Genomic DNA, 27,651 nt, shown 5'->3' with positions numbered 1-27,651 from the left:
ACAGTTCTTTCAGCAGAGAATTTCAGACTTATTTGCTTCTGGGTGAAGAAGTAACTTCTCATCTCATCCAAGGCCAGCTCTGTATTTTGAAACTGTAGTCCCAGGTTCATGATATATCAGTCAGAAGAAACATTGCCTCTACATCTGTGCTACAAGTCTGTAAAAATGTTGTATATTCCAGTGAATTTTCTCTCATTCTTCTAAACTCAATTTTATTTAAACCCAATCTGGTTAACTGCTCTGTGGAGCCACCCCCTCAGCCAGAAATTATTTGGACGAAGCATTTGGTTTCTCCAGCACAAGTTAGCCTACCAACATAAATAATCTTTCTTGTTCAGTCGGTCTGGCTCTCTTAATTTTATACACCACAATTAAATCTCCACTTAGTCTTCTCTATTCTTTACACAACCTTGACAATGTCATCTCCTATCTCCTGTACTGTCAGCTCTTCCCCACACTGTGATGACCCAGACTTTACACAGCATGATAGCTGTGACCTAAGTAGTATTTCCTTCAACTCTAGTATGACCTCTCTGCTTTTGTGTGCTCTGCTACCAGCCAATCAATTATCCCATATGTTGCCTTGCCTTGTTATCTAACTGTTTCTGCAGTTACCAGCTGAATTCCCACTGACCCCCATACAGCATGTTTGTTTCTTGGGTAAACATCTTAATCATGGCTCCTATGTTTAAGTCTAACTAACTGATATAAACCACAAGATCATAAGCATCCCAACTCCCGACTCAAGGGTGGGAAATAATTGAGATTTAAAAATCATGTATTCTCTATAAATGGTTTGACCTTTGTACATACCAAGAAGAAATAAACAAGATGGGTTCATTTTTACTTTGGAGAGCTTGGGAAAAACTGAGGGCAAGTATCTTGTCACTATTTTATAGCTGCTTCCAGCAAATAATTCTACTGCAATTGGCAAACAAGTTTTTGAATAGTTGATTAATTGAGTTTTATTGATGGGCCTTATCATCACACCCACTCCCCTTTGTTTTATATTTTTATATGTTTTGTTACTAAAGTATAATGTTCTAGGATTGTCGTGAAGATTAGGATTAACCTGTTTTTGAAGCAAATAATTCAAAGCTTCTGGAGGTAGCTAAAAGAAATTCTCTAAAATATTTTAGAGAGTGAAAAAATACAAATAAGAATAAAAGTCCAATGAAAGAAGAATGAATTGCAAGCTTCTGTGAAGTTATAGGTCCTTTTAAAGTCTTTTGGTGTGTCGTATCTCTGTGCGATAATCACTGATGTGTCACACATTCCAGGCTCAAGTTAGTTCTTAGAGAGTCTGGAAGGAATGCTGTTATATCTGTTTTTTTTCATCACTATGGAAACCTCATCAAGGCTCCAGAGAGAACTTGGTGTCCAGTTGGGTTCTTTTCAAATGGGTTTTATTTTACTCTATAAGGGGCGATGCTATTAACGTTTGGCTGCTGTCTGAGAGATCTGAAACTGACATTGGAAATCTTCTGTACAAGATGCCTTCTAGGGCACGATAAAGGAGACCAATCGTCAGAATGTCTTTGCTTATGGAATGTAGCCCAGCACTTGTAAAACTGTCTGAATATTGTTTTTCTTTCAAATTTTAAGCCTTTAGGAGCGTATATAAAATCAGCATGTTATGTTTCCAGCCAAGTGGAGGAAGGGTACACGCGGAAGGGAGGACACTGAACACAAATGATGGTAATCAAAAAGACACAGATACAAGGGCACTTCAGAAGCATCAGTACTTTTAGGAAACAAGTACAAAGACAGAATTTGTGTTAAACTGAGAGAAACTGCTCTGCTTTCCACAAGTGGCAGGGGCTTGCTTATATTTTCCCTATCCACTGCTTCATTTCAATTGATTGTCTAGTGAAAATGAGCCATCGCTCATCCTCAGCTCTCCTCCTGCAAATATTTATTTAGAGATACAGCATGGAACAGACCCTTCTGGCCCACAAGCTCCACAGCCCAGCAGCCCACCTCTTTAACCTTCGCCTGATCAGAGGTTCCTTGGGGGAGGTAGTGGGGATACATTCCCACTATCTATTAAATGTTCCCAATGGCATGCATCTCAAATAGCCTCAGACAACCAAGTCCAGCTCCTAGTCTTCATGTGTAGCTTAGCTACTAAGCCTGGTGGAACCATTTCTACTGACAGGAGAAGGGGTAAAAGCAGGGTCCTAGCACCTTAAAACCATTTGCTTTGGGCAGAGTGGCTCATTAGCCATGGTTGGAGGCTCACTTAGTGGAAGGAAAACTAATTTCAAACTTCTGCTGCCTTGAACGTGCTGGCTTTGGGAGTAAACCCCGAGGAAGAATCCTGAGCTGGAGTCCATAATACATTGAGTTTGATACTGCCTGGCAACTCCTGCGACGCCACTGGTGCTAAACCGTATCGGTCTCTGCTGTTGCTTTGGATTCATCAGCTGCCTGGCGAGGAGGAGCTTATTACATGGGCAACAGCTTGCTTCCTGTGTCGTACTGCCCTGGCCTGCATATCAAGTAGACAGCTGGGACGCGGCATCCACGGTCAACCCCAACCAACCAAGGGCCCCACATTATCATGGGACAATTTACAATGACCAACTAACCTACTAATTGGTACCGCTTTGGATTGTTGGAGGAGACGGGAGCACCCTGAGGAATCCCGTGTGTTCACAGGGAGGACGTGCAAACTCCTTACAGACTGTTGAATTTGAACACTGAACTTCCAACACCACAAACTCCTTACAGACAACGCTGGATCTGAACATAAAACTCCAACACCACAAGCTGCAATACTGTTGTGCTAACCACTACGCTACCATGGCAACCCAAAATTTAAGGTGGAGGCAATAAAGAATGTTGGTCTTCATTTAAAAAAAAATGAGTACAGAACACAAAATCCAGTATAAAGACTATAAGATTTGTGTTCTTTAAAATTTTAAGTTGTAATCCATTTCTAATGTACACTGTTAACATTCTCAAATCAAATTGGTTCAAATTACAAAATGTACAGAAGTTCATTTCCTAAAAGTCCAGTTTGTTTTTAATTAGGTGCATTGTTCACATATCTACAGCATAGGATTTTATTGCTGACACCCATTTGAGCATGGAGCAGACATCACATTTTATTATGACTTTTATCTTAATACTGAATAAGTGTTGACTGCACTTGCCAGAAGATTGGCCAACCCTTTCACTTAATCCTGACCCAAGAGCAGGCTGCGAAGAACTGGCTTGAAGCAACCAGAGTGACGCCTTTAAAGTTGTGGTGATTGGAAGGCTTCCTTTCAAATGTTGAAACGTGCTGCTGTTTTTCTTCCTGGAACATCTGCTGAAATGATTTTTCTGTATTTCTAAAAGAGAGGAATGTTTGAAAGTGGAATGCAGAAAATGCAGGGAATGGAACGAAGCATGGAAATCGAATCTTAGACTTGCAGTAAAACGGGTGACAGAAGTGTGGACTCAGACGGAGGAGAAGCAGGCCAATCAGCCCACTGTGACTACAAAGGTGCTTATGCTCTACACAGTCCTCCTGCCACCTTGCTTCCCTTTCCCCTTTTCAATATGCCTTTTTTTATTTCCTTCTCTCTCTCTCTCTCTCTCTCAAGCTTTCCAATTTATGCTCTTCAGCCCAACCACTTCAATGGTAACATACTCCAATTCAAGCAATTTTCCAATGATGTCTTTGATTTCCTTCTTGGATATAGCAATGATTCTTCGCTTTTGTCATTTGTTACCTTGCATTTTCACAAATTGAAACATTTTCACTTCATCTACCCATAAAATGTCTTCAGAAACGTAGAAAACCTACAGCACAATACAGGCCCTTCGGCCCACAAAGTTGAGCCAAACATGTCCCTACCTTAGAAATTACTAGGCATATCCATTGCCCTCTATTTTTCTAAGCTCCATGTACCTATCCAAAAGTCTCTTAAAAGACCCCATCGTATCCACCTCCACCACTGTTGCCGGCAGCCCATTCCACGCATTCACCACTCTTTGAATAAAAAATATCCCCCAGACATCTCTGTATCTACTCCCCAGCACCTTAAACCGATGTCCTCTTGTGGCAACCATTTCAGCCCTGGGAAAAAGCCTCTGACTATCCACACAATCAATGCCTCTCATCATCTTATACACCTCTATCAGGTCACCTCTCATCCTCTGTTGCTCCAAGGAGAAAAGGCTGTTCACTCAACCTATTCTCATAAGGCATGCTCCCCAATCCAGGCAACATCCTTGTAAATCTCCTCTGCACCCTTTCTATGGCTTCCACACCCCTCCTGTAGTGAGGCGACCAGAACTGAGCACAGTACTCCAAGTGGGGTCTGACCAGGGTCCCAAATAGCTGCAACATTACCTCTCGGCTCCTAAATTCAACTCCACGATTAATGAAGGCCAATACACCAAACACCTTCTTAACCAGAGTCAAACTGCGCAGCTGCTTTGAGTATCCTATGGACTCGGACCCCAAGATCTCTCTGATCCTTCACATTGCCAAGAGTCTTACCATTAATACTATATTCTACCATCATACTTGACCTACCAAAATGAACCACTTCACACTTACCTGGGTTGAACTCCACCTGCCACTTCTCAACCCAGTTTTGCATCCTATCAATGTCCCACTGTAACCTCTGACATCCCTCCACACTATCCACAGCACCTCAAACCTTTGAGTCATCATCAAACTAACTAACCCATCCTTCCACTTCCTCATCTAGGTCATTTATAAAAATCACAAAGAGTAAGGGTCCCAGAACAGATCCCTGAGGCACTCCACTAGTCACTGACCTCCATGCAGAATATGACCCGTCTACAACTACTCTTTGCCTTCTGTGAGCAAGCAGAAGGCAAATTTCTGGATCCACAAAGCAATGTTCCCTTGGATCCCATGCCTCCTTACTTTTTCAACAGGCCTTGCATGGGGTACCTTATCAAATGCCTTGCAAAAGAGTTTTGAATCTTTTCCTTTGCTCATGTCTCCCTCCCTCTTCCCCCCCGCCCCCACCCTTCACCTCCTTCTGACTCCTTTGCCCTGACTCCATTCACAGGCAACCCAGTTCTTGCTATATTTACCTGTGTACATGGGCTTATTGGGTGGCTTGTTAGTACATCCCTGAGGCAACTCCTAGAGCTTCATTGAAAGATGGTGGGATGTGAGTATGTAAACATTTTCTACTTTACATAGGAGTCTAAGACTGAATGCCACCTTCTGTGATTCTTAGTCTTTCTCAGCACAGTTTCCTGGGGCGAGTAGCTAAAAACAGCCAGGCTGTGGCATATGGCACCTGAGGGGGGGGGGGGTGCATCTGAAGCAGGGAATGGAAGTCACAACAGAAGTATGAAGCTGAGAAACATATTGCAAATACTGCAACGTTGTAAAGTAGCTCGAAAAATATATAAATATGCTGACCCGGAGAGGTAATGATTGTAATGGATCATTGTAATGCCTGATCATTGGTGATTATCTGCCAACTCTTGTGTAGTCAGCAGAAACAAGGTAATTATAAATCAGTACAACTTCAAATTTCAATGGATCCCATCCCCTCTCCCAAACAATACCCAGAGATTGTGAGGGAAGAACTTTAAGCGGAGTTGATTTAAGTTTATATATCTCATAGGTTTAAGTGTGAGAGGTGGGGAGATTGGAAGGAGTCTACTTCAGCCAAATTCCGTTCACTCTTTACAAATTCTGATGTTCCAGAAACTAATGGAAAGCAGCTGCTCTAATATTTTAGCTGTCCACCATATCCTGAGGCACTGTCTTATAAACACTGCATTTAACTCTGCTACTAGCACAGTTTGGCCTTTCACTGGGAATCTTGCTCTCGTCCAATGACGCATTTAAATGGAGAAAGTTAAAGGGAAAGTTACAACAAACAATAATCTCCAGTATCCGGAGAACAGCCTGCAGCATCTCTCACTAATCTGTATTCTGTTGACTGTGTGACATATTGTATTCAGCCCATGATCTTATTATTCAAGCTATTGCACACACATAATGAAGTAAAACAGTATATTTTTTCATTAAAACTTTTAAGCTCATTCCCAGATTAGAAAAATCTATATTTTTTGAGTTCATTGTGTTTAAATTCCCAATTTGTCCTTGTGTGTTCTTCAGTTCGAGAAGTATTTAAAGAGAAAGGTACATTTTCAGTAGTTGGTTCCAGCATGGAACATACACAAACTTGGTTTACTGACTAGATCTGATCCTTCATTAGCACTGGAAAATATTAAGTCTGTTTCATGGATTAAGTCCAAATGACCTGTCCAGTGCTGTACAGTTCTACAGTATGTTCTCAAATATGCTGCCTAATCTGATGTTTCCAGCACCTGTTTTAGATTTTCTGAAAGTGGAGATTTTTATTGATTTTCCAGCAATGCAGGCATGTGGATTCAGCAGGATTGTGGATTGTGGCATCCCCGTGATGCAAATTGCCATTGTGTATTGTGGACTGTCTTGGTGTACTGAAATATTGAAACTACACACGTCCTGTCTCAGGTTTGTCATTGATTGTGTACTATCCTGTACTGCAAGAGAGAGGGAAGTTAATGCTTTGGAATTTATTTGTTGTTCCTGTCGTGGTTTATCAGCTGTGAATTTGCATTGTGTGCAGTGTTTGGGTGCGTGGCACATGGACCAAGTAAATGCTTAGTCCAAGCTATGATTAATAAAGATTGTTGCTAAGTATGTGGACCTTGTAACAAGGGTGGTTATTTGATGGAAGATGGTGTTTTAAAGGCACATTAATTGAGTTTGACTGTACATGTCAGGTCATTGAACTTCTTTTGGCATTCTATCAAAGGGCTAGATTGTGCCTCTGCACATTTTCGCAGAACTGTCCCTTGTTCAGCCCTTACTATTCAATGTACTTTCAGCTTGCACAGCCAGGAGGTCAGAGATCAGAGTCACTACCCTTCTGCTCTGCTCCTGGGCTCTCCTTTTGTTCCAAGGGGGCTGGACGCACCCTGAATCCAGTTCTCAGCTTCACGTCAGCTATGGTGGTGCATAAGCAATGACTCTTTCATTTGAATGCATTTATTAATTTTCTTTAAAAAGGAAGCTGATGTGTTTTTGTTCGCTTCTATATTTTACTGAGTATTTTTAATTAATGATTTTAACATTTATCATTTTATATTTTTGCTGCTTAAAATATAAATAATTTCAACTGCATTTAATGTGTTTCTGAAGATAAAGAGAAAAAAACGGTAATGAGTAATGCCATTTGCAAACAGCAGCTGAGACAGTCTGCTGGCATAGAAACTCATTTTCTGCCACCTGAGGCTTCTTGTGGGATTGGAGCCCCTCTCATGGCAATGACCTTTATCTTCTGCCACTGCTGTTTCTGTAAATGGTTGGAGGAGGTCCTGGCCCCCTTTGGGTAGAGGCCAACCATCCTCATACTTACTGACTTTATTATGGACTCAGAAAATCAGGGTATCCGCTCCCAACCATTTTCACAATAGAGTCGTCTTGTCCATACTGCCGCCACTGGGCTATAAACGTGCAGGAGCGGTGTGTGGTTAAAGTGCCTTGCTCAAGGACACACACACCACCTCAGCTGAAGCTCAGGGTAAACCAGTTTGAAATGATGTCGGAGACTTGTGTATGGTACCTGTGGTGATACACTAAGGCTGTAAACGGCTTGGACACTGGGATCATGATTGTGGGCCGGGAAGTATGTGGCACGTAGTAATGTCTCTGTGATTGTAGAGCTGTAAGTTGCAGCAAGTTCATTAGATTTTTAATAGTTACCATATTGGTACCATCAGTATTATTAGTTTTACAAATTGAAACCTAATTTAATTCTATATTATTGACCAAGGTATTAATTTTGATGAACATACATAGATTTAGCAAGTTAAAAAACAGATCTGTTCTGTAATAATCTTCATCTAGCTCTGCAGAGCACAATGCAGCACTGAAACTAGCGTACCTGTTCCTGGAATGCTGGTCTTGTGTTTATCAGGACTGTAAAAAGTGGTTGTTTTTAAGAGTCTGTTAACTGTGTGTGTTCTATCGTGGAATAAGATCTTCTCACCAGCTTTTTTAATTCTCCTCTTGCAGTACTCTGTCCAAGTGCTGCCACGCAGTGATGGCTCTCCTCTACCCTTTTGCCTGGCAGCACACCTACATCCCTGTTCTACCTCCATCCATGATTGACATAGCTTGCTCCCCCACTCCATTTCTGATAGGACTTCTCTCCAGCTCCCTGTCCAAGTTGAAGGATCTGCCACTGGAAGAGGTAAGAAGCAGTGTTTTATTGAGAGGTATTTTACAATTGAAGACAATGGTGAATATCTGATGGATGGTGTTGAAATAACCAAAGATAAAGCTGAACGAGACTGAGAATATTTAGTCAATTCATAGACAGCAACTTAGCAACATGGCCAATAGATCAGAAAGCAAGGTAGAAGGTATGATCTAAATATGTTGCACTTCACTCAGATCCATGCCTTTAGTGCTGAGTCTAGTTTACTGAAACTGTGAGGCAATGGTATGACATTTGCTTGATTGCCACAATCAAAGGGGTAAGTAGAAACACAAACAGGAGAAAATCTGCAGATGCTGGAAATCCAAGGTAACACACACAAAATGCTGGAGGAACTCATCGGGCCAGGCAACATCAATGGAAAAGAGTAAGCGGTTGACTTTTAGGGCCAAGACCCTTGATCAAGACTGGAGAAAAGAAGATGAGAAGGCAGAGTAAGAAGGTGGGGGGAGGGAGGAGGAAGTACAAGCTGGTAGGTGATAGGTGAAACCGGGGGAGGGGTTGAGGTAAAAAGCTGGGAAGTTGATTGGTGAAAGAGATAAATGGCTGGGGAGAAGGGAAATATGATAGGAGAGGGTTGAAGTTCAAGGAAGAAAGGGGGAAGGAGGAGGAGCACTAGAGGAAGGTGATAGGCAGATAGGAAGTTAAGGTGAGAGAGGAAAATAGGAATGGAGAATGGTGAGGAGGCCATTTACTGGAAATTCAAGAAATCAATGTTCATAGCATCAGGTTGGAGGCTACCCAAACAGAATATAAGGTGGTGTTCCTCCAACCTGAGTGTGACCTCATTGTGGCAGTAGAGGAGGCCATGGACTGACATGTCAGAATAGGAATGGGAAGTAGAATTGAAATGGCTGGCTACCAGGAGATCCTGCTTTTCCTGGCATTAGTGCATAGTGAAGTAGTCTCCCAGTCTATGTCGGGTCTCACCGATATATGGGAGTCCACACCGGGAACACCGGATAGATTAAATGACCCCAACAGACTCACAGGTGAATTGTTGCCTCACCTGGAAGGACTGTTTGGGGTCCTGAATGATAGTGAGAGAGGAGTGTAGGGGCTGGTGTGGCACTTGTTCCGCTTGCAAGGATACATACTCTGGAGGGAGATCAGCGGGAAAGAACAAGTGGACAAGGGAGTTGAGTAGGGAGTGATCTCTGCAGAAAGCAGAAAATGGGGGGGAGGCAAAGAGGTGCTTGCTTGGTGGTGAATCCCATTGGAGATTGGGAGAAAGATGGTCCTCTTAGCCTTATTAGGAAATATCCAAAGTGCAACCTTGCACAAGATAGTTAAGTCTGAAAATTTATTTTGAAATAAATTGCTTGAGAAGGACAAGGAGTTACAGCTTCAAACTATTAGAAAAGAGAATTTAAGTAATATTAATAAGATTTTCTCCATATTGAAATTTCTGTAATAGAGGGGAAAAAAAAACTTGAGACTCATTTAAGGTCCAGTTGTATATTTAATTTTTACATTCTACCGAAATAAATGAGTGAAAAAGGTTAGGTGGCTTCCCTGTGATTTGTACTTATTTTCTCCAGAGTGCCTCAGAACATTGAATGAAAATTGAAACAAAAACTGTAGATACTGGAAATCTAAAATAAACAGAAAATGTTGGAAATGCTCAAGCCACATCTATGGGAAGCAGTTCAGGTCAAAGATGAAAGGTCTGATGAGGAGCTTCAACCTTTAAATATTTTCTATTATCATAGACGTGGCCTGAGCTATTGAACATTTACTGCGTTTTCTGTTTTTGCTTAGGAACATTGTTTCATTAAAGAGCTAAAATGATTTGAGGGTCTTTTGCGGTTTGTGATGAGGAAGGTAAATGCAATGTTAGCATTCATTTTGAGAGGACTAGAATATAAAAACAACTGTATAATGCCGAGGCTTTATAACTCACCGGTGAGGGCTCACTTGGAGTATTGTGAGCGGTTTTGAGCCCCTTATTTAAGAAAGGGCATGCTGACATTGGAGAGGGTTCAGAGGAAGTTCGAAAAAATGATTCCACAAATTAAAGGCTTATTCATTTGCTCACTAGAACTTAGAAGAATGGGATTGGGGTAGAAATCTCACTGAAACCTATCAAATGTTGAAAAATCCAGAGTGGATGTGGAGACCATGTGGAGACTATAGGTGTGAGAGTTTAGGACTATTTCAAATGGAGATGAGTGATTTCTTTAGCCAGAGCATGGTGAATCTGGAATTTGTTGCCACAGATGGCTGTGGAGGTCAGGTCATTGCGTTTATTTAAGGCAGAGGTTGATAAGACAGGGTGTGAAAGATTATTGGGGGAAAGGCAGGAAAATGGCATTGAGAGGGAAGTGGATAAGCCACGATGAAATAGCAGAGCAGGCTTGATGGGCCAAATGGCCTAAATTCTGCTCCTATGTCTTATGGTTTTAAAATACCTTGTACTGTGAGATTGGTATACTATCCTATCACATTAGGAACTTGGTTTTGAATCCAGTCCAGCTACCAATAGCACCATCCTACAGTTAAAGAATTTGTCTTGAAGTTCATCTCATCTCAGAGACCCACCTTCAATTTATTTCATCCTGAACCACTAACCAGCCAGCTTCCCAGGGAGTGGTTTCTAAGTTTGTGAGCTGCAAAATCCTGAATTAACCTCTCATTATATACAAAGTACAACATATTTTTCCTGTTAATTTTGGCTGATATTACTCTTGTTGACTGATTGGATGGTTATCTTGTTTGAGATCTCGCATGTGGAATGAAACTTTTTTAAATTTCTTTTTTAAGGTGCTTGTAGTTAATCTTGGGGCAAACAAGTTTCTCAGGCAGGTGAGTGATGTTTCAGCTTCACAAACTTTGATAAGACAAAATCCTTTCACTTAGCTTCCCACTTGTGTATATAGTGAATTCTATGTGATGTGTTTGGGGATGGGGAATGATTCCACACTTAAGGATGAATGAGAGACTCGAAGGAAAGGGACAAGGCATTCCACCAAGGTGTTTTACGTAATACTGTAAGAAACCACCTGAATTTGTGTGAAAGTAAAAGGAGAGCTGTAAAACTGGTGCCCGATTTGCTCTCGCTGTTCTGTAAAAACAAATTAAAAGTCAACAGAATGGAGGCATGATTAGTGAGCGACTCCAACCTCAGTGACGGTCTTAGTATAGGCGTAATACTTGATTTGTCAGAGCGTGAAAGGATATGGGGAGAAGGCACGCAATTAGGGCTGAGAAGAAAATTGAATCAACCATGATGAAATGGCGGAGGAAATTTGATGGGCCAAATGGCCAGCCTAATTCTGCTCCTATATCTTATGGTCTTATAAAACTTGTACTTGCAAAGCATGTTATTTACCTTAAGTATCCCAAAGCATTTTGCAAATATGTATGCTAAAGCATTGGTGACACAGCAGCCAGCATAACATTTTACAGCACTAGCTGTAAGATCCAGGTTCAAATTCCACTGTAGTTTGTAAGATGTTTCTATTTTCTACACGTGACCACATCACTTTCCTCTAGGTGATCTGGTTTCCTCCCATATTCCAGAGACGTTCTGGATTAGTAAGTAGTAGGCATGCTCTGTTGGTTTGAGGCACGACAATTGCAGGCTGTTGGAACACACATCTCAGACTGTTGGTCGTTGACGCAAACAGTGCATTGCCCTGTAGCTTTATTTGTCACATCGAAACATAATCTTTAATCATATCTTAAGTATAATCATCATTATTTAATGGGCAATTGCTGCAACAGATTAAATGTTCACATGGGAAGTCCCACAAAGCAATTTTAGGAATGGCTAGTTAATCTAGATTTTGTTGAGGGATAAACATTGCTGAAGACTGGGAGAAGCCTCAGTACTATTTCACAAAGTGCCAGAGTATTTTTAAGTGTTTGTATTAGATTAGTCTTAGTAACCAACTGGAATGACTGCATTTCCAAACATGCAGCATCTCCTAGAGTATCAGCTGCTGACAACATGGAGCTAGCTCATTGCTGGTAACTCATGCAGGTTGCCAAAGAATCTTAATGGTCACTGCTTGCCCATGCGACCACTCTCTATTTGTTTCCTTTTTAGGTGGACGATGAGGATTCCATTCTACCACGTAAACTGCAGGTGGCACTGGAGCATGTTTTGGAGATACGTAATGAGCTGGTCAGTCAAGAAGAGGACACTGTATTAGATGGTAAGGAAATCAAGAATCCTTACCTAATAGATTTACACAAATCACCGGGGTGGCTGACCGCAGATAATGAACAGTAATACCATAAACAGAAAGTACAGGTGGAGTTTACATCACAGGCAGTAGGATAATCCAGTTTGTCAAATTGTGATAACAAAGTTGAGTTTCCAAAATTACCTGCCGTACAATTCTGTTCAGCAAGGCTGAAAGCAAATCACAAGCTCTGCAAACAATCCTCTACTGTCGTCCACATACAATGGGGCAGTAAATATTTGGGGTTTATCTTGGTTTGGCAGATGTGATGTTGAGCAGACACTTTATTTCTGTGCTCCGTTTCACACTAACTCCTTCAGTATTATGTTGAAATCTTAGATTTTGTGTTCTAATTTCTGGAGTGGGGCTTGAATCTACTGGCTAACTACAATCACACTGAGTAAAGATCTGAGAATGCCAAAAGCAAAGTTCATGGAATTGTAGTATATACACAAACCGTAGAAAAGGTTTATTAATAATAGATACACTTTAGAAATGACAAACCAGTAAATGAAATAGTTATACATAGAATGAAACAAAAAAAAAGGTTGCTGTTGGAGATACCAGAGCACCAAAGCACTTGTTTTCAGCTGAACTGAAAATGTTGATTGTTTTGTTAGAGTCATACATTGGGGACATGCATTCCGCATTGTAACAATCCAGTGTAAAAAAAAACACACATTTGTTTTAACACTCCCTTTTTATAAGCAGGCTGATGGTGTAGCAACATCCACATCGGACTTCTAGGAGAGTGATAGCAGGTTCGAATCCGACCAAATCCTTACATGCTTTCCATCTGTGCTGGTTTGAATGCCAAGCTAACAACTTGGCCTTGTAAAAAAAGCACTAGACAAATGCTAAATAAGTGTCAAGGTTGTTGCCCGATGCGCCACAAGGCACACAGAGGAACAACAACCCCTTTTTATAGTTGTTTAAATCTGTACTTCCTTGATTTTTTTTTTTTACTAACTAGGGTTCATGTTCATTTTTAAAAAAACCCTTTCCTTTTCTTACATGAATTCCTCTTTCCTTTTTCCTTGAGGATTCAGAAAAGTAAGCAACATTATCATTTCAGATACAACTCATGCACCCGTTGAAAAATGAAATGGAACCAAAGAAAATAAATCAAACCTGTAATCAGTAATTGAGGACAAATGCACCATCCATCTATCCTAACTGATTCCATAGGCTTACATTCAGTAACACTTTCTAAATACCCCCAGCCTTATTACCAATTCTCTCGAATATAATGTGAATCTTTCAGATATATGTCTGAGAGCTCTGAATACTGATACATTAAAAACACTGTTGATATTTGAAGACACCAAACTAAACCATTAAATTATCATCCCACACCTCTCAATTAATTCATATGCCAATGATTGGATATAATTTTCTTTAAAATTTAATTTGAGATTAGCTTTAGATTTTGCACTAACCTATGAGTTAGATAAACCAAGTCTCATTGATTACATGGCAAATGTAATAAACTTTTGTTAATGCTGTTAGTTACCTGTTCAGCGTTATTGTTTTCAGTCTTTCCCCCTTGCCATTGAAACTGCACTAACATTGCTCCAGTTTCCGACATTCTAACATGAGAAAGTAAACCTGCATAACTGATGTAACGCATCTGAATTCAACTTTTTCCAAGAGATGGAGACAACTACTTTAGAGTAAAATGAGAAGCAAATGGACACAGAAAAACAGAAATAGCAATATTTAAGCATAGGAGTCATTATCCTCATGGGTACATTCAAGCCTCTCTGAAACAGATGCCTGAATTTAAATTTTTTTCCCTTTCTAGGTCTTGGCTCCCTTAATACTGTGGTATCTGAGACCTTTGTCCGCTTCTTTGTGGAGATAGTAGGTCACTACTCCTTGTACATGACATCCAATGAGAAGGATGAAAGAATTTTCCTATGGGAGGCATTTCGTAAATCTATCTCATCAAAAAGTGTCCGCCGGTTTCTGGAGGTTTTCATGGAGACGCAGATGTTTGGAGGATTTATTCAAGATCGAGAGCTGAGGAAGCTTGGGGTGAAAGGTGAGGATTTGGGACATAGTGCTGGCTTCTCCTCCCTCTCTTTTCTCTAACCACTTGTTTAACTCATTCACATCTTTGATCAGCTGGTTTCCATACATTAAAAAGCCAATACAAATTATTGCTATGCCAAACATTTAACAAAATGTAATCAAACTTCTTATTCAGAGTCACAACTAAAATAATCCTCTCTGCTACACTGAACAGAACATTTAGTATAAAGTAATTATAAAATATTACTGGAAAGGATTCACTTTGATAATGTAACTTTTCATCCAGCACTTCCTGCAGTGATTCTGCTGTAGCACAACTCACCACCTTTGCCTGGATACATAGCTGTTATTTTACCATTTGACAGGAGAGGGAGAATGACCTCCTTTTTTTACTGGCTTGGTACTGGGACAAACAAAAATATCCATTGGTTAGATTGCTTCTTTTAACTAAACTTGCACATCATTGAAAGAGTCGATAGCAGTTGGCCTCCGTCAAGCCTTTTCTTGGCTAAAGCTACGGCAGATGCCCAAGAATCTAATACCAGCTACGCCCATGCCTTTGCTTAAAAGAAGGCTGGGTGGATGAATGCACATATAAACATCCCAAGCTTCCAATTGCAAGAGTATTTTTTGGAAATTTTCTGTCACTCCCACCCTTACAAAAGACCCTTGGTGGAAAAGGGATAATATAATCTTATTCTGGAGATGGGAGCAGAGATCTTTTGCATTGTGAATTGGTGTTATTCAGTCAATTATCCTGTTTCTGTGGGAAGCACAGCACATTAAATACCCATCATGCCAATTTACTGAATCCCTTTGTCCTATTGAACTTTAGCAGAGAAAGGATCAAAGTTTCCCCAAAATCAATTCTGTTGAATATTTATTACTATGATTTGTTTAAAAGTTTGACTCACTGAAACCTGACTTAAGATGAGAATGGACAAGTTGAACCAAAGGGATGTTTATAAGTTGTATGACTCAATCATTGTGAAATTTTATGTATTTGAAGATGTGCCCTAACATGTACCTGCCTGTGTATTTTCGGCAAGCCCACGGGCAATACCCGGAAATGATATTCTGTTCTGTGTTTTGACACATTTGTCCTGCCCAGGATGATTTTTTTTGGTCTTCTGTAGGTTTATTTGAAGTTAGAGCACAGGACTATCTTGAAACTCTCCCAGGGAGTGAACAAAGAGGGATGAACCGATTCCTTAGAGGTCTAGGTAATGTATTCTTTTTCAGACATCGTTTGTGTAGAGCTTCACCAAACCACATTTTGAAAATGAGTCTTTGTAGTTTATCTCCACTGTAACACTGCCATTTCTTGTGCAGCTAGACAGTTCTTTTGTGGTGTTTGATGTTTCTGCACAGGTACTCCAGTTGTTAATATTGTGAAAACTAATCAATTGTTTTGTCTTTTTAGGTAGTAAAATGAAATTTCTTCACAAGAAGTAAACAACTTTTCGGAACTATTTTAATGGCAAAGACGGCTAGAACCAGCTATCACTGTTTTTCTCTAATCAGTGGTTCTTCGATCTGAAATTGGCAATACATCAATACACATAGAGGCACAAGAAGGCTGTTATATCAGAGTTGTTCTCACTCTAAATGTGAACGCCTTGAGGGAAAATTAAATCAATTCCCGTGACTCTTTGTTATTTAGACTTGTCTAAAAATCTGCATCATCTCAGCCTGGCTTTCTGCTCTCATTTGATATGTGTAACACCTCACAGATAAAGTTTGCTTCTTGGATGAAGCAGAGAACGAGGGAGAAGAAAGCATCTTTTGACAGGGCCGTTTTTAGAGATGGAAATGCCAGAAGGGAAAGAAGAAATAAAAGGAGAACATTTGTAAATATGTGAATTTTTTAAGGTGATTTTTAGATTCTTTACTTGGGTTTATCCTTGAGATCACAGCACGATGTATCTGTCAGCTGAATGCCATTGATGTCATTTATCTGTTGTTCACCATGGAAAGAAGTCTGTTCACCCAACCCTGCCTTATCTACTCACTGGCTGATGACAGACCAATGCTCTGAAGGAGTAAGGTGCAGCAGAGGTCCCTGTATATTACTGACACAATGCAAAAGACTCTAAAATCTCAAAACACACAACTATCACTGTGTTATAGTACACTGAGGATTACTGGAGATGACATTTCCTATCTATCAATGTTTAAAACAATTGGAAATCTGAAAATGTAATTGATAGCCATCTCTGTAGTTTAAATTAAATGTGATCCAGTAACAGTTCATTGTCCAAGGTTTATTAGTGCATAGTGGCTGCCATTTTTGAACAAATTGCCCCAATATTGAAATAAGCAGCAGGTAATGGGGGAAGGTTTGAAATTATTGGTCAAGGTCATGAAGGAGGTAGTCAGGAGACAACATGCCATAGATTTTGTATCTCTGCCTTTTGTACTGTACATTGCATTTACAGAAATATCAAAAGTTTACAACTACACAAGGAACTGACCTACACCAGCCTTAAAACAGAAGAACATTGCCACTTTGGCCAGAGGCTGCAATGATGTAACATATAATCTCCTGGTCAGAGAGTTTAATGTTCTCTTATAATGTCTTAAGAAGACTCTGAGAACCTAGTTTTGCTTACCAGTGCTTGTATGTTGCTCTACCGACCACATGGGACAAAAGTAAGAAATGGTACTATACCAAAATAATTACAATGTTTACAAAATCCCAAGATAACACAAATTGTAAAGAAGCTGTAAGAATTTAAACTGACATAGCTAAAAGGGCACTGATTGTTCAATCACTGTAATATAGCTCTTGGACAAAGATGGAAGAATAGTTTAGCATTGACACCACTGTATTATCAACATGATCACGATGGGTTTTTAGTTTACAGATTCCTGGTAATACTAAATTGCTTCAAAATCTCCTGCTGCTTGAAAGCAATGTGGTACTTATTATATGCCTGTTCAGTTTTCAATAAGCGTGTATTCCAGAAGGATTGACCTTGGTCCTGATCCCTGAATGAAATACAATTGAAATCTGAATAGCATTGGTTATGGATGGGGAAGGTTATCTTTATTTCATTGCCTATCCTCGGAGGACAATATTTTAATGGAACTTAATGCCTTCTCTGCAAATCAACTAGGATATATTAAAAGAAAAGTGTGGAGAACTTCAAAGACAGTGATTGCTTTGGTACTGGAGTTTAGGGTATCAATATATTCTAGAACTAATCAGAGCATTTCTTGGGTGATTATAAATTCAGTGTTGTGTTCACTGCATGACTTCATTAGGCACAAAGGTTCACCCGCATTTTCTAAATAAAAGGCTCATGAAGAAGTGATACCTTTCTTTACTAGGCAATAGAGGCATATTTTGAGACTTCTGTATTGGCTTTTAGCAAAAAAAGCTAGAATTTAAAGAAAACCATAGTCTTGAATACTGCTGAGTCCCTTTGCTTGAGGAAATTACCGATTTGCTGAATGTGTCCACACGAGTTAGCTGGAGCACCAAATGATGGTAACAGCAGTAGGAGGATGGAGGGAGAGTTAAAGAAAAACATGCTAAGGAGTCCTGGATATTAAAGATCAGAGGTTGAAGCAGACAACCTGAACATATATAAGCTAAACTTTTTAAGGAGAAAAAATGAGAATATTCACAATTCCACAATACATTGACTAGAATGTCTAATAATTAAAGGGATTTAGGAGCATGTTCAAAACAAAATAGTCCCCAACCAGCATTCAGACATGCTCTTTGTTCTTATAGAGTGTAATACTACAAATCCTGAGATCTGTTCATGTAACTTAAGGAAAATTCTATTTATTTCTGTGACCTAATTAATCAAAATCTGTTTGTTTGTATTTTGGGTATGAATGTTCAATAAAGACTTTTTAAAAAAAATATGCTCAATTGAAAAATCATTTTCAATGTACAAGAGAAACTTAAATGAATGCAGCCATTTTCTTTCCCCCATCATCCTGGGTTTTCTAAATACTTTGTGAATTATGTGTACTGCTTTAAGGTGTTACTATTGGTGTTGACTATTGGTCTTGCTATTGGCAAGACACAAGCCTAACAAACTGGGTGGAATAGAGAGCTGCACATCCTACTTTCGGATGGATAAATGTTGTTTAGAATTTGTTTGCTCAGGAAATTGTTCACAGTTAAACATAGAAAACCTACAGCACAATACAGGCCCACAAAGTTGTGCCAAACATGTCCCTATCTTAGAAATTACTAGGCTTACCCATAGCCCACTATATTTCCAAGCTCCATGTACCTATCGAAAAGTCTCTTAAAAGACCCTATCATATCCGCCTCCACCACCGTTGCCGGCAGCCCATTCCACGCACTCACCACTCTCTGCGTAAAAACTTAACCATGACATCTCCTCTGTACCTACTCCCCAGCAACTTAAACCTGTGTCCTCTTGAGGCAACCATTTCAACCCTGGGAAAAAGCCTCCGACTATCCACACGATCAATGCCTCTCATCATCTTATACACCTCTATCAGGTCACCTCTCATCCTCCATCGCTCTAAGGAGAGAAGACTCACCCAACCTATTCTCATAAGGCATGCTCCCCAATCCAGGCAACATCCTGGTAAATCTCCTCTGCACCCTTTCTATGGCTTCCATATCCTTCCTGTAGTGAGGCGACCAGAACTGAGCACAGTACTCCAAGTGGGGTCTGACTAGGGTCCTATATAGCTGCAACATTACCTCTCGGCTCCTAAATTCAGTTCCACGATTGATGAAGGCCAATACACCATACGCCTTAACCACAGAGTCAACCTGCGCAGCTGCTTTGAGTGTCCTATGGACTTGGACCCCAAGATCCCTCTGATCTTTCACACTGCCAAAAGTCTTACCATTAACAACATATTCTGCCATCCTATTTGACCTATCAAAATGAACCACTACACTTGAACACTGCCAAATACGGCATGGAATTTTGTTCCAGTAGCAACATTTGAATGAGCTTGTCTTTGAATGACAATCATCTCTAGAAATAAGCTTTTTTGTTCTTTTAAAATAATAATCTTTCCTTTCCAAGGGGATGAAAAAAAATGTTCTGCATGTTGCTGGTTAAATATTGTCAAATACAATCTGTTCTCACAGTCCACTCTCTCAAAAGAACTTCACAGTTCTGTAGAATGCTCTAACCCATCCTAGCAATGGAAGAATGTCTTGAGCTCCAATATGGCATTTTCATATAGACCACTTTATTCTTTATGCACACTGCTCAGAGTGGACCCATTGCATCAGCTCCATTGTCCTTTAGGGGAAACACCAAAAATATTCCCCGAAGAAGTACCAAGTAGAAAAAGAAATGAGAGATATGAATTAGGGTGTCTTTAATAATATTTTCTTATTGGATTGCTCCTAGCCTAGTCTCTGGAATATCAAATTTCAAACGGACAGTGAAGAGACAGTTACATCATAATATTTCTCAACAATGCTTTTATTTTTCCCGAAAGAAAATGCAAGAAAGGGCAAGTGGGAGTTAAAGTTCTTCACTTTCATATTCTCAGTTTCAGTCACAAAAAGGTCTTGCAACACATTGTTGAGTTTTGAATTTACCTGGAAAATTTAGTTTTAATCATATGCACGTTTTAAGGAATTTACTCATTGGGCAAGTCTGGAGCAACACTAGAAAAGCGTAATTTCCCTTTGCTTTTATTGGCTCCTACTGAAGAAAAATTCCTGTACGATCATGTAGGATATGAGAAACTGCAAGATCAACAAGCTCCCCTTTCTTACTTGAAAATATAAGCACATGTGACTCAGTGTTTTTATTCAGGATTATACATGTAATTTTGAATAAAGGGTAGAATTGATGTTTTGCTGCATGCTTGAGTGCTCGGTGGAGGGCACTAATGCTTTTTTGTTGATGGGAAGGGGTCGTTGCTGTGATGCTGCTTGTGCTTGCGAGGGGGGAGCTGGGGGGCTTTGGGGTTCAAATGTTTAACTGTCATTCATTCTTTGGGGTACTCCTCTGTTTTGATTGATGTTTGCGAAGTAAAAAAATTCAGAATGTATATCGTATACATTTCTCTGACATTAAATGTACCTATTGAACCCATTTCACTTCTACATGATTGCTATCATCTTCAACAGATTCTAGACTTTGAAATCTATTCCTTACTTCAATTGTAAATTTCTTCTTTAATTGCGAGTAGTCAAGGGATTGTTCCGGTTTTTGTTTCTTTAGTTTTTAAGTTTTACTTTTACTTGACATATTACTGGGTTGTGGTCACCATTACAGTCTGCACCTGGATATGTTTTGCATTGAGTCACTGAGTTTCTAAATCTTTGGTTTATGGTAATAAAGTCAATTTGATCTCTGGTGTTATCACCTGGACCTTTCTAGGTCCACAAGCATCCACAACGATGGTTTTTAAAGTAGGTATTCATAATGACCCAATTATTCATCTCTCGCCTCTTTCATTTCTTTCCCCAGTCCAAATTTTCCTATGGTATTTCCATCAGCACCTTGCCCTGCTTTAGCATTTAGATTTCCCATGGCAATAACAATATCTTGAGATCTGTCTAGTCAAGTCAAGTCACTTTTTATTGTCATTTCGACCATAACTGCTGGTACAGTACACAGTAAAAACTAGATGTTTTTCAGGACCATGGTGCTACATAAAACAGTACAAAAACTACACTGAACTACGTAAAAACAACACAGAGAAAAACTACACTAGACTACAGACCTACCCAGGACTGACCATTCTTTGCTTGTTCAAGCCCTTCATAGAATTTATCTATATCCTCATTTGTTCTATCTGTGGTGCATATACCTGTATAATTGCTAAATCAAATGGTTGTTCTCTGAATCTAACAAGGAGCACTCTTTCTGATATTGCCCAATGTCCTAAAACACTTTTTGCCATATTTTCATCCATAAGAATTCCTACTCCATTAGTATGAGATGTTCCACAAGAATAAATTAGTGTTTTACTTGTATACTGACATGTTCCAGCACCTGTCCAATGAACTTTGCTAATTCCCATGATGTTAATCTTTAGTCTTTCCATTTCATCACACTGTCCAAAAAAAAAATCAGTATTTATCACTCTTCCTAAGAAACCTGGAGCAAAAGAATGTGAATTACATAGGACCATAAGTTTAATGAGTCATATCACCAAGACACTTCTAAGAATTTTGATGGCATGAGCTAAAAGTAAGGTACAATCTGAAATAGGTAACGGACAATGTGGTTTTGTGAAAAACAAGGGTACAAGAAACGCGATATTGATGTTAAGGATACTATCAGAATGAGCTATTCAAGTGCAAAAAGATTTGTTTGTTTTATCAACTACACAAAAGCATTTGATAAAGTGAAGCACAATAAGTTATTTGAAATTTAAACAGGAAACTTTAGATCTAGATTCAAAAGACCTCCGCCTAATCAGAAATCTGTACTGGGAACAAACTGCTGCTGTAAGAATAGATGGAGAAATGAGTCAGTTTACGAAAATCAAGAGCGGTGTTAGACAAGGGTGTGGTTTCTCCCCTGATTTGTTTAATGTGTACAGTGAAACAATATTACAAAAAAATAAGAGACATCTTGGGAATCAAAGTTTGGATATGTGATTAGGAAAGAGTTAGAAATGCACCGTAACTATGGGAAAGATTGAAGGGAAGAAAGCAAGAGGAAAGCAAAGTCAAATGATGATGGAGACAAAAGCCAGAGAACTGGAAATGAATACCAATGAATTGATCCACTTGATCTGAAACAGGAGTGTGTGGGCCATGGCAGTCAAAACTCAAACTGGGCGCGGCACCTGATGATGATGATGATTGAACTGATTGAGAATTACTGTGAAATAGAGAATGTGTTGCAACTGACTTTGAATCATTAATTGCTCATGGTCTCTTTTTTTAAAAAAGTGATGCACATGTCAGCTGATTTCAATGTGAAGTCTTTTTATTAAGGCCTCCCTATTACTACATTTCTCATTAATCACATTAGAGATTGCTTGAGATACATTAAAAAATGCTTTAATTTTCTAACCTCAACCTCGATGGTGTGGGTTTAGAAGAAACTGTAGGTTAAAATTTCATCAACTGGATGTGGTAATAATGCAGACTGCTTGAACACTGCTGACTAAAAATTCCTGATAAGCACCACTTAAGATCGAATCAAAGTTGGATGTTAGAGTGGCAGAATGGCCCACTTCCCTGATTAAAGGCCGTTGACCTGTAGCATCAATTCTTTTCCTCTCAGGAGGCCAGGCAAAGGCTGATTTGTTTCCAATATTTTGTAATATTTCAGAATTCCGGCATCTATCTTGCTACTAAGCAAACCTGCCACTGGCCGTAAAGTGTACATTCTCCCTGTGACTCTGTGCGTTTCCTCTGGATACTCTCTGGTTTCCTCCCACATTCCAAAGATGTACCCGTTGGTAGGTTAATTGGTCACTGTAAATTGTCCTGTAATTAGGCAAAGGGTTAAAGTTGTGGGTTGCCTGGGCGGTGAGGCTTGATGAGCCAGCAGGGCCTATTCCATACTGTATCACAGTAAAATAATAAAACTATCTTGGTTGAGAATTAAACTTCATTACCTCATCAACACCATTCTATCTCATTGCACCCAAGCAAAACTAGCTCACTGAACATAGACAGCTAAGTACTTCTGCATCAACACCACCAAGGACAATTGCATATTGATCTTTAATAATATTAAGCAAGCTGTTTTGGATACATTATATTTTATTTTTAAAAATCCACAGATATTGCCTTAATTTATTCTGTGATGTTACCTTTCAGAAAAATTATTTCTATACGATATAAAATAAGGAAAGCCTACAGTATCAACAAGCTTGCCTGTAGCATCAAATTCTGCATAAGTTACACAACACAGTGTGGATGCTCTTTGAATTCTTCAGTTGTACATGATAAAGCAACAAGTACAGGGCAACCAGTTTCTGCAACAAAGAACTTTCTTTTTTTACACACCAGAGACTATTTCAGAGGCACAGTACCAAATTCCACGATGAATCTTAATCGCAAACTACTCCCTAACCAACATTAAGATGGGTCAAGCAAGCCTGCAAAGATGTTTTCACGTACCATTTATAAATCAGCAATTTTATTTACAAAAATCAGTAAAATCACTAGCTGCATTATCAACAAAACAATGTTACCGATAAAAATGACCACAGTACATTTTAAACCAAATGCTGCTCTCACCAGCAGCAGAAGCTGAATACACACTATGTTACATAACTGCAAAGCATTTCCAGATTCATTCATGTAAATAGTTATATTGCTAAGCTCCATCCTTAACTGTTCAGGTCACCATAAGCAATCCTAAATGCAACAAAATTTCCTCATGTCCTGACCATCACTGAGATGTCTCAAATAAGGCACAAAGGCAGATTAACTAGTCACTAGTCTCAATACAATATTTGCAACATTAATACATGCAGACTGTTGTTTTTCCAGACCAAGAGTACTTACAAAACTAAGTTGTTGTCTATAAAATGATTCAGGTCACTTTGAATCAACAATATAAAATGGAAATTGCTATTACATGGATGGGAACTAAAGAAGCGAGTTCTTTTGATGGATACCTGTGAATGGATAGATTCCCTATACAGTATCGCATGACTGAATCAGATTGCTAGATTTCAATAGATCCCAGCTTTGATTTGTTTTCCAACGTGGTGTAGGTCAGTTTCTGGACATGCTGGAGATCGTTGGTTTCAAGGGATGGAACAAGAGTCAACTTAAAATCAGCAGGAAAACCCAATTTCATCAAGCAGACCTCCATAACAATATCACCTTTAGTAAAGGTAATAATGGGCAGATATGGGAAGGAATGGAGCGATGATGATGGAATGCACATTTCTTTATAATCAATGTCTTCTTTGCACTCCCGACTTCCACTTGCTTTGAAAATTCAAAATAGAAAAGTGGATCCTGGGCATGAAATTAATTTCAAGGCACACATCAGCATGACAGCTGAAAGGTCTCTACCTACTGGAGCTGACTTTTGTTGGAATCGCAGAAAAACTTGAGTTTTCTTGGAAGCAATTTTATATCCACAGATACAGCTTCATAATCTTCATTATCTATACTGAAAAAACCTTCAGTTTCCTGAGGAAAGATGGGGAGAAAGAACAAGTAAGAACACAGCCATTCAGCTTGAACATGCCTCTTTCCTGAAAGCAACTGGAAGATTAAAGGAACATAGCCAGTAGTTTTTAGACAGTTATTCATGGAAGATCGATCGAAATACGAAATTCAGCTTCATGAAGTAAATTTCTTTTCCTAGTGATGTTGTTCTCTTCCAACGTGTTAGACTATTCTCTGGTCCCTGACAGATAGTGTTAATTTAGAGAGTATACAAGTATTGACAGATAGATCCCAGTGGAATGTGACAAGCCGAAAAACATGTACAATTTGTCTCCATGGTCTTGAGTTATTGTTGAGCAAAATACTTCCCCCTCTCAAATTTAAGTCTAATACGAAGAGAGCAAAATAATTGCATGCTTTAGGGAATTTAGGTCATAATTATCCATACTTGTAAGATAAATTTCAAAGTACAAATACAGGGAATCCTCGTGCTGTCATAGATGGAATTGGGCCCATTCCTCAATGTAAGCCCTTACCTTTGGTAGTTGCAATTTACATACACTGGCTCGGAAAGTGTGGCTGCCTTCAGGGCAGGAGTGTGGATCATTCAGCTTCTGACTCCTGTAAAAAGGTCAAGGAATAAAGTGTGCAATACACCAACAACTTGTGACAATGTGCTACAGTGTTTCTTGACAAACAGGGTGCCCATCTAACTACTGAACTTCAGAGGCAACACGAGTGAATCTGTAGATGCTGGAAATAAATAAAAAACACAAAATGCTGGCAGAACTCAGCAAGCCAGATAACATCTATGGGAGGAGGTAGTGACAACGTTTCGGGCCAAAACCCTTCATCAGGAGTGAAGTAACATGGGATGGTCAAGGGGGGGATAAGAACTGGGGGGAGGGATAAAGTAGAGAGCTGGGAAGTGATAGGCTGGAGGGAAATGGGCTAGGGGGAAAGGTGGAGAATTATGGGAAATAAAAGAGAAAGAAAGGTAGGGCTGGGGGGAGATTATAGTGAGGGGGGAAAAAGAGAGAGAAAGAGAACCAGACATTTTGTGTTTTTTACTGAACTTCAGAACAGGGTTAGGGTGGGCCAATTATCAACATTCTGGCTTCTTACAATTGTAGCTCTAGAAAATGATGATGTCATTAAAAGGAAATTATTACTCCACATAACAGGATGAGAGTCAGGGCACACAACTCCAAAATGGAAAGGACAATTTGAAACAAAGGCTCCCTTTGACACCATACTAACTGGTTTATGAATAAAGTCAAAAGTGGAATAATAATTTCCTTTATTAAATAAAGGAAGTAAAGGTAAGGTCTCACCAATAGTATATATTTTTTTTTACTTTTAGCAATAGCTCAAGAATTTGAGTCTTATCTTAATCTTCATGATGTTGCAACATACATAACAAACTCTGCAAAAGCGCATTATCTATTTGTGATGTGCCTGGTAGCCCGTAGAGCATTATACTACCAGGGAGTAAAGAGCCTTTCATTTCCACCTAAGCCTCTATAATGACTCATATTTCTTGTACAGGAGAATTGGAATCCCAAACCACATGAACCCTTAAGCAGTAAACTCTCTCCTCATATTATTTGGCTTGGAGAAAACTGAAAGGATTTCAAATTAACACGGGGAATGGAAAGCATTTTAAAACAAATTTTATGGAATACTTAAGTATCTGTGACTACCTGTTTTAATATATTACTGGCGTCCTGTCAACAGTGTGCATAGAATAACTCTTTTAGCATCAGCTCTTCCACAAAATGAGCTCCTAATCAGAAAACTATTTTTACAGGTAAACCAATGAAATGACACTTACCCTGTAGTAACAAACTGCCTCTTGCTGATGGTGTCTGGTTCTATACAAATATTCATGGCATCTTCAGTGCGCTGCTGAAAAAGTCACAGAGTGGATTATTCCGAATAATACTATTAATAATTTTCATAAATTTAATTGGCAAGGTAGAATATAGCAGGAATGCAAATCTCACATTGCAAAAGGACTACTACAAGCAGTATAGCTGAGATCACACCCACCCCCATTCAGGACTTTTTGTCCCCATTTCAAACTGAACGGAGCTGATGTCATACAGCTCCATGCAAAAAAAGCACATTCCCCAAAAAGCAGAAGTAAAGATCATTTAGTTGTTCCAATTGATTAAATTGCAGCAGTGTCAGAAGTGTTAAAATTGGTCACCTGTGTGAGATCAGTGGCCCATTGGAATCTACAAGGAGAGGAGTGCATTCTATAGAAAGCTCTCACTCATTTCCATGTTTCTTCCCTTTTCCCTTCTCTTCCAATTAAAGCAAAACCATGCTCTGTGGCCAAACACACCCTCTTGTCTAAGTACGAATTCTTCAAATATGATACAAGGCAATAAAAAGTCCAGGGCCACGCAGACTCCAGGCCACCTAAGCTTACAGCCCATGGGCAATTGCTCCTTTGGGTTTCCATTTTATGAACCACAGAATGAGACATTCTTTAGTATACACCAATGAACTGACTTTTGTTTGATTCCACCATAGGAATAAAATCACTGCTTTTATCTAAGCAAATGTTTAAATATTTTATGAAATAATATATACTCTTTAGATTTATTTCACTGCTATAGTTTATTACTGTAATTACGCATGAACAATCAACGGACTCACCTTTAGGTCTGCATGTTTATTGAGGGTACTGATGGTCACTTCCACCGCTGGCTTCTCTACTTCCTCCCAGTGCTCTGGTTTCACCAAGTCCAAAGTCACTGTATCCAGAAAATGAAAATCAAACCCCTCTAAATCACCTCTCCCAGAACAGCGAAAACAGGTGTGGAAATCAGAACTAAGAAATCCAGTAAATTATACAAGGTTTAGAGAGAGGAAGAATTTTCTTTTAATCTAGGGTATGTTACATTTTAGCAGAAATATGAGACACAATATGAAATAAACAGTAGGAAGCCGGATGGTACTTTATTGTTTGGCATAGTTATGATGGTCTCATTCTCTGAGTAACAGCTGGTACAAACTGTTGGTTCCGAACTCCAGCGAACCAGTTCAATCCCGACCTCCAGTGCTGCCTTAATGACTAGGTAGGTTTCCC

The 27,651-nt window shown here is 39.4% G+C and overlaps 2 protein-coding genes across 9 annotated transcripts in view; one reads left to right on the top strand and one right to left on the bottom strand.

Annotated features, from left to right (window-relative positions):
- Nucleotides 1–20,839, top strand: part of si:dkey-82f1.1 (DENN domain-containing protein 2A) — a 98,803-nt gene extending 77,964 nt beyond the window's left edge. For all 5 annotated transcript variants that reach the window (XM_059978103.1, XM_059978100.1, XM_059978099.1 and 2 more), the window contains 6 exons: nt 8,057–8,234; nt 11,025–11,066; nt 12,313–12,421; nt 14,256–14,495; nt 15,622–15,708; nt 15,909–20,839. In XM_059978103.1, coding sequence (XP_059834086.1) covers nt 8,057–8,234; nt 11,025–11,066; nt 12,313–12,421; nt 14,256–14,495; nt 15,622–15,708; nt 15,909–15,940 — 688 coding nt within the window. In that variant the 3' untranslated portion in view covers nt 15,941–20,839. The remainder of the gene's footprint in view (nt 1–8,056; nt 8,235–11,024; nt 11,067–12,312; nt 12,422–14,255; nt 14,496–15,621; nt 15,709–15,908) is intronic.
- A 2,689-nt stretch (nt 20,840–23,528) lies between these two features.
- The window catches only part of agk (acylglycerol kinase), a 53,574-nt gene continuing 49,451 nt past the window's right edge, over nt 23,529–27,651 (bottom strand). For 3 of the 4 annotated variants that reach the window (XM_059978114.1, XM_059978111.1, XM_059978113.1), the window contains 4 exons: nt 27,219–27,316; nt 26,386–26,459; nt 25,088–25,172; nt 23,529–24,572 (listed from right to left, as the gene is read on the bottom strand). In XM_059978114.1, the coding sequence (XP_059834097.1) occupies nt 24,453–24,572; nt 25,088–25,172; nt 26,386–26,459; nt 27,219–27,316 (377 nt within the window). In that variant the 3' untranslated portion in view covers nt 23,529–24,452. The remainder of the gene's footprint in view (nt 24,573–25,087; nt 25,173–26,385; nt 26,460–27,218; nt 27,317–27,651) is intronic. The other variant, XM_059978112.1, reaches the window with a different exon arrangement.

Source organism: Hypanus sabinus, chromosome 8, assembly GCF_030144855.1.
Source record: "Hypanus sabinus isolate sHypSab1 chromosome 8, sHypSab1.hap1, whole genome shotgun sequence".
NCBI lineage: Eukaryota > Metazoa > Chordata > Chondrichthyes > Myliobatiformes > Dasyatidae > Hypanus > Hypanus sabinus.
This window is presented reverse-complemented; position numbering and strand designations above follow the sequence as displayed.